Source organism: Aplidium turbinatum, chromosome 7, assembly GCF_918807975.1.
Source record: "Aplidium turbinatum chromosome 7, kaAplTurb1.1, whole genome shotgun sequence".
In the NCBI taxonomy this organism is placed as follows: domain Eukaryota; kingdom Metazoa; phylum Chordata; class Ascidiacea; order Aplousobranchia; family Polyclinidae; genus Aplidium; species Aplidium turbinatum.
In genome coordinates, this window is record NC_137478.1 from 25,293,294 (window position 1) to 25,300,713 (window position 7,420).

A 7,420-nucleotide genomic window follows, 5' to 3' on the forward strand; every position below is an offset into this window, starting at 1 on the left:
CAAACGAAAACTTGAAGCACGTATGAACTGATAAGAAACGTACCAGATGAAATTGGGCTCTTGGAGCAATTCTGGCATTCATCTTCACCATCTTTGCAGTCTTGGATACCATTGCATACCTAAACAAAACGGAAACAGAAATTAATAAATATTTTTTCCATAATTTACAGTTGTATATCAAAGGCAAAAACATAACACGAAGACCCACTCATTCAATAGCCAGTTTCAGTTAAAATTTACTTGATTAAGCTTGGATGAAGTTTATAAATTTTACGCTTAAACCCAAAAGTTCACTAATTGATTTTATTAAACACTGTTTTTGCTTCGATCTCATTAAATGGTACTTTACAAGGCTATAGTCTTCTTCTTAAATATTGTAAACTGATTGGATATTTGTTGTGGCTCAGAAAAAGAGCATTCTACTGTCGTTGAAGAGTAAAGTAGCTGCTCATGCACTTATTTTACGCCATTTTTCTTTTCAATTAAGCCACTTCTTTTTCCCTTGCGCTCGGCCTCAAACAATTCAGAGCCCACTGCGAGTTCATGGATGGGCAGTTAAAAACGTTAAAGAAAAAAGCGTAATGCAAAGAAACAAGAATAGGTTAAGTTTGAGACCACAGACCTTACGCTTAAACTTTTGTTTAGTGTAATAGTGCTAGTACTGTAAAGTATAAGTTACCTCACCTTGTATTGGGGCAAGTAGCGCGGAGTAGTACCGGGATCGCAATAAAAATGAGTTTTCTTGGTACAATTCATCTCATCGCTCTCGTCGTAACAGTCTGAGACGTTATTGCATTTAGCTGACTCAGGAATGTGAATTGGAAGCCTAGTTGTTCCTTTGTCTCCGCAGTAAAATCTTGCGTAATAAACAAAAAAAATTGACAAATACAATAGAGAAATAAACAATATTTGTGAAAAAAATGAACAAAAAATATTCAATTGACTCTTTAGCCTATAGCCAAAATTGTACCGCTAACTATTCTGTGTTGTTTACTTCGTACACGATAGATACAAACATTATTCTGTGTGGACTGTACTACAAGTTGGGAGAAAAATATATGAAAATTTAATTTATTTCTTGGGCGCTATAATAATAATTAATAATAGCTAACTAATTACAGTATTTCATTTTGAATCCGCTACATGACAGCGTTTGCACTAGTGGTGTCCTACCCTAACGGATAATACAATAAAGCGGCGAAAAGACCACATCGTTATTGATAGACGTCGAAGCTGAGTTAAAAATAAAAAATTCAACAGTTCAACAACCTTCGGAAGGTAAAAGCTTAGCCAAACATGTGTGCTTTTGTTATGCATAGAACAAAACAGATGTTGCTGTAAAGTATACTTTGTAGCTTTATTCCTTTGAAGGGCTTAAAGTTTACGTAGTTTTTATGCTTACCTGTGTTGGCAATTCAATTCGTCATCAGATTTTGTGGGATCAAAAGGATCGCAGTCTGGCATTTGGTCGCAAACTTCTTTCCCATACAAAACCTTCTTTGAGACATTACAACTGAAAAAAAGGCTTTTTAGAAAAATCGTTTTTAATTTATTTTTATGCCACAATATCATTAAAGATGTACCTAAAGGAAGACAATAAAGATTGCAAAAATTTTCTTCGCCACCAAAGTAGATGAGGTGCGCATTTTGCAATGTCAAACGCTTATGAACACGCAATGCAATACTGCTGTATTGTTTTTCATCCTTTTTCTTGAGGTAAAATAAATAAAATCAAGAGTGAAAAAGATTGAAACTTATGGCATCTTGATTTTGCAATAATATGGCCCTATCCTTTTCCCTTGTGTACGCAACTAAAATAGTCACAGTTTTCAACTAGTTAGCATTTACAAGCCTCTATCACGTTTCATACTAATTTGTTTGCATTACGAAGCAACTTACGTGAAATGACAAGAACCCCGAACATTGTAGCAATAATCAGGTAAAGGCGATGGACAAAGTGTCGCGTTGCATTCGTCTTCCAAACTTTCACAGTTTGCTATTCGGTCACATGCGGTTGTATACCGGGGGCGGTTGACGTCGTATACTGGAGATATGATATTGAACCGTTCATAAATTACGTTTACAATATTTTTCGGTTTTGCAGAGTTGTTTTGAAAAGATCGGTGGAGGCCACAGTCGTTTTCGAACAGACTTGGAATGGGAGACAAAGAAAATTACTGGACGTTGAAATGAAGACTTAAAGTAAATGTCAAGAACGATCATGGTAATAAACATTAGCAAAATATTATAAATTTAAGTTAGGAGTGTACGCACTGCTAAGGGATGCGATACCTCTTCCGCGGGAGAGCGTGGATGCTGAATCATTAGGATTATAGTTATAAAATGGCGTAAGAACCTGTATTTATTAACCGGCCTTCAACCAACATTCTGAATCGTTGAGGACTGTTACGTTTTAGGCATTTTAGGAGGGGTGCCAGAATTAGTGATTTCAACAAGGAAAAAGGTTATAACCTATCGATTTAAGTGATCATGATATTATATAGGCCTACATTATTTTGTAGTAGGCCTAATAGCAACATTGAAGAGCTGATTGCGAACACTTCCTCAGACATGTTTTGAAAAAAAATGAGTTTATTGCTTGTTTTGAAGTTCTTTTGCAGTCCCTAAGTCACCAAAAGTTGTCAGATGACAGTTGTAGATAGCCTACTTAAGTTCTCTATAGCAAACTGGCATCTTTCAAAAGTCAAACTTATGCAAGAATAGTACTGAAGTCCATTTCTTTTTTTCTCAAAACCAGCCAGTAATCCAGACACCATTTTAGGTAGGCTATGCTTAATTGCTATGAGACAACACACAGAAATATGCAACAAAAGCAGAACATCTTTCTCCTGTTGATTTTAAGAAACACATCAAAAATTTCAACTGCAGGTATATCAAAACCAACATTTTGTAACTTGGGTAATTTTCTATTACCTTAGTTTTTAATACAGAGTCGGAGTAGTTGACAAAGTAGGCTACTTTTATATTATGTGTTTGACTACTAGTAGCAGTGGGAAGTTGGAGGTAGAGTATGCGTCGCAAAAATTGTTTGAGCATGAATATCCGGATTTGACAAAAGACATTTTCAAAGAATCAAAAACAAGTCTTCCCCATAAACATATGATGCCAAAGGTTGATAACATGACAATTAAGTGTGGTAAACGTATGACCTTTGAGAGTCAAATATATTGAAAGCATGCAGTTGAACAGGGAGACTCACACGATTTAAAGCTAAATTAAACAACGTTGTCATTGTCTTAAATCAAAAAGCGTCGTTGGCTGCATGGCAGAGTGATGAGAGCCCTGGGACGGCATTCGAAAGGACGCTGGTTCGAGACCACTCAAGAGCATGCAGCTGTGTCTTTGGAAAGATACAACAACAAAAAGCGTTCGCTAGTGGCTTATCTTCAGTGCGTTTTTGAGGTGTTCCATCACTGCTCTAGACATGGTTGAAAAAGATACGAGAGCATAGGCCATACGTAGACAATTTTCTGGCAGTCAATACAAGGCTGAGTCCCAACTAAACCAGCGAGCAACTGCAATTTGATGATCATTACGGCGTAGTCTCCACCCTGGCTATTAGTACTCTGTAATTAATTATGTGTTTTTCGGCAGCCGATTGTAGCAAGAAGTGACAACAATAGACACCGTGTTTCGCCCATGAGGCTGGGCTCATCAATATTGTAGGCCTACCACTAATTCGGTGCCTTGAATGAAAATGTCTAAAGCCTTGACAGATAGACAAAGTGCAAATAAAAGAAAAAAACTTATCGTGTCATTAACAAATATTTTAAATGGTAAGGACTTTGCACACACATTTCCCAAAACTTTATAACTTTTTTGAGACATCTTATAAATGCATCCTATTCCTATGTCATACGCCATCTCATACAAAATGCATAAACAGTGACTAACTGGCTAGGTAGAAAAATGATTTTGCAATAAAATCAAGATTGAGATAATTTTACGTTAATCTATTCTATAAAAACTGACTTGCTTGTGAAGAATTAAATATCCGTGGATCAGTAGAATCGGGGTCTTGAACATATAATTTATGACACTGAAACAACTCGCTGTCGCATGATTCCTCGTCCGATCCATCACCACAATCTGGGTAATCTATTAAAACAGAAAAGTAAAGACTTTCACAATTAAAATATGCTTTCTGCAAGGAGGCTACAGTCTAAACAAAGTTGATAATTCACAAATGTAGATACAAACGACCTGTTTTAGCCTGATGCTGCGTGTTCGCTGTGATAACAGGCTATAGCAGTTTGCACTAGCTTTCAGAACACAGTTCCCTATAGTCATGTACTATGACAAATGAAATCGAAACTCAATCTATTGTACAACCTTGAACTGAGCCACGAAACCCTGGTTTCAACAAAAACAAAACTCAATCTATTGCGAAGTTGATAATACCGTACTATGCTATGTTTGTACTGGTACTAGGAAAATTGCCCGCCGGAAAATTGCCCGTCGGAAAATTGCCCGCCGGAAAATTGCCCGTCGGAAAATTGCCCGCCGGAAAATTGCCCGTGTGGGAATATTGCCCGCCGGAAACTTGCCCGTGTGGGAATATTGCCCGCCGGAAACTTGCCCGTGTGGGAAGATTGCCGTCGAGAAAATTGCCACCCGGAAAAACGCCCGTCTTTGAGTAAGAAATAGCTGCGAAAAAAATCTAGCTGTGAGTCTGTATTGAACCATTGTTTCTTTGATAGTTTGATAGATAGTTAGCTGTCTGGCCCATGCGAGAAGAATTCAATTGGAAAGAGGAAATACACTTCCCATGCGAAAAAAACACCGAGATTTAGATGTCCGGCTTAGAAATCTTGTTTCAAAATATGATAGTAATGATAAAATGTCATATTTAAGAAGTGTGGCCTATAGTATGCATATATTTTGAATTTTAGAAGTAACCCCCATTGGGCTTCACCGACAGTCCGACATGCCAATGTAAATCCCTGTGATTGATGTTGTTATTGTTAACTATGAAGTGAAAACTTGCTGATCTGCCATGCACAACGCACATGACACGAACTGTTATGTTGCCAAGTCTTAATTGTTTTACACTTGGTATATTATCATGGAATCGTCCGGGTGTTTTGATGTATGTATTCTCATTATTTGTCTTCTGTATGATCGCTTTGGTTAACACATGAGCAACAATAGTAATCATGTAAATTTCTGATATCAATTGAAACTTTCCCATACTTGTCATTCCCGCATGAAAGTTGTTGCTACTTTCAATGTCTAAATGATTAATTTATGATGTGATGTGCCTTTATTACTGCGAATTCCCTAATGTAGCCTACTCTACATTTTCAAGTTTGCTACAGATTAATGTAGGCTACTTCATGAATTTCGCTTAATAGCCTACATGACAAAGATCAGTGTCAAAACGTGATAATTAAATCTCATCTCGTCGCACCAATCTGGTTGCACGGGTGCTAAGTTTAGACTATTTGAGTAACAATGGTTCAATACAGACTCACAGCTGGGTGTTAAGTTTAAACTATCAAAGGAACAATGGTTCAATACAGATTCACAGCTAGATTTTTTTCGCAGCTATTTCTTACTCAAAGATGGGCAATTTTCCGGGTGGCAATTTTCTCGACGGCAATATTCCCACACGGGCAATTTTCCGACGGGCAATCTTCCTGTCACGGTTTGTACTATAACAATTGTAGCGTTTCTGAAGTTGATGCGTTTGAAATTTGTATCGCATAAGGTCATGAAATGTTTGTAGGTTAGGCTACGTATAAGTGATCTCATGTGCAACATCTTAAACCAGAGCACCAAATAGTAACTTAAATAGTAAATAAAATGTATGAGTGCGAGTTGTAACAAATTGGTGAGACTTTTTACAGTGTATGATTGTCATGAAAAAATGACATTAAAGTATTGTGTGTGGACGATTTTCAAGTGAGTTTCCTAATTACACCAAATTTCTTTCACAAACTGTGCTACATAATTTGAATATTTTAATTAGCAACAGATGTTTAAGAATCACAATTGTTTGTGTCATGCAATCATAGTGGTGATGCATACATATGGTGCAGTGTTCACCGGTATCATACGTATATTACAAACGCGAGAAATCATGAAAAGAATAGTCTACCTTTTTTTAAAGAAAGCTAACAAAATAAACTGCATACTACAAACCTAATCATTGCTCATTGTAAATGCATGTAGCCTAATAACCAGAAGCCTTGGTCGCAAAATTAGCAGTTTCAGTTTAATCTTTGACTTGCGCTGATTGAAATTAAGCTAATCCGATCACAATTTCTGCACATCCAAATCAGCTACAGTAAATGGAATCTGTTTTTCACCACAACGATCATCATGCTACTGTACAGTATATGACTTTCTCTGGTGAAATAGGTTTAAGCTAAAAAAAAATGCCACTTTTTATGTGTTTCAAAACCACACTTACTGTCACACCGTTGATCCATCGGTATATAGGTTAACCCGTTGGAGCAGTTAAAGTTTCCCGCGGCATTCGTAACGCAATTCAACTCATCTTCATAGAAAGAGCAATCGTACGTTTCATCACACACGCTCATCTTATTGATGCATTTAGCAGGGGCGCTTGAATCAGTTTTCTTGCAAAGTATCTCACCACTTTTACAAACTCCTTCACCTTGAACAAGAGCAATTTTCAACAAATTATGAAATGAGTTTTTATTTCCTAAACTCATAACCGATAGTGTGTTCCATTTATGTATTATTGCCGAAGACTTATGAAAACAATAACTCTGTCTCCGTCTTCCACATAGGTCAGGAGACTCAAGACCCAGACAGCTACTTTATCTGGTCCAGATATTTACCAGATCGGGTACGGATCTGACCAAATCTTTACCAGATTAGGACCAGATAAAGTGGCTTTCCGGAGATGACAGTATAGGACTTAAAGCAGCAGATTTGAGAGTATAGGGCTAAAAGACCGGTTTTCAAATAAAGACTTGATTGAAAAGACAGTTTTGAAGTTAAAAACTTTACCTCTAGAGAATATTAAATTAAACATTAGCAAATGCATGTACTACCTTTGCTTATCTGTTTGCAAATATTAGGTATCTTTGGATCTTCTGGGCTATTTGGACACAAGCACTCGTCAGATAGATCTTTGCAATGGAACATGTTGTCACAGCGTTTTTTGTTTGGAATTACCAGTGATCCATCAAGGCAACGAAAACAGTGGTCGTTGGTAAAAGCTGAAAATGTAAATATAAAAGTAATCAACTTCGACGTCTTTTCAAGAAATACCACAAATCATTTAAAAAAAACAGGTTGTTATAACTAAATAAATAAACTCGAAATAATAACGTAATACAACGTAGTGGTAACGTCCTTGCTGCTGTATCAACCTAACTTTGGTAGGTAACATTTTGCGATATTTTAGCAAGGTTTTTTTTTTTTC

General features: G+C 36.8%; 1 protein-coding gene across 1 annotated transcript in view; it reads right to left on the reverse strand.

The window, feature by feature from the left end:
* Nucleotides 1-6,509, reverse strand: part of LOC145774860 (uncharacterized) — a 42,275-nt gene extending 35,766 nt beyond the window's left edge. The window contains exons 1-6 of the mRNA XM_082586193.1: nucleotides 6,437-6,509; nucleotides 3,994-4,119; nucleotides 1,900-2,044; nucleotides 1,403-1,513; nucleotides 685-856; nucleotides 44-119 (exon numbers count right to left, since the gene is read on the reverse strand). Coding sequence (XP_082442319.1) covers nucleotides 44-119; nucleotides 685-856; nucleotides 1,403-1,513; nucleotides 1,900-2,044; nucleotides 3,994-4,119; nucleotides 6,437-6,455 — 649 coding nt within the window. The 5' untranslated portion in view covers nucleotides 6,456-6,509. The remainder of the gene's footprint in view (nucleotides 1-43; nucleotides 120-684; nucleotides 857-1,402; nucleotides 1,514-1,899; nucleotides 2,045-3,993; nucleotides 4,120-6,436) is intronic.
* Nucleotides 6,510-7,420: the final 911 nt, after the last annotated feature.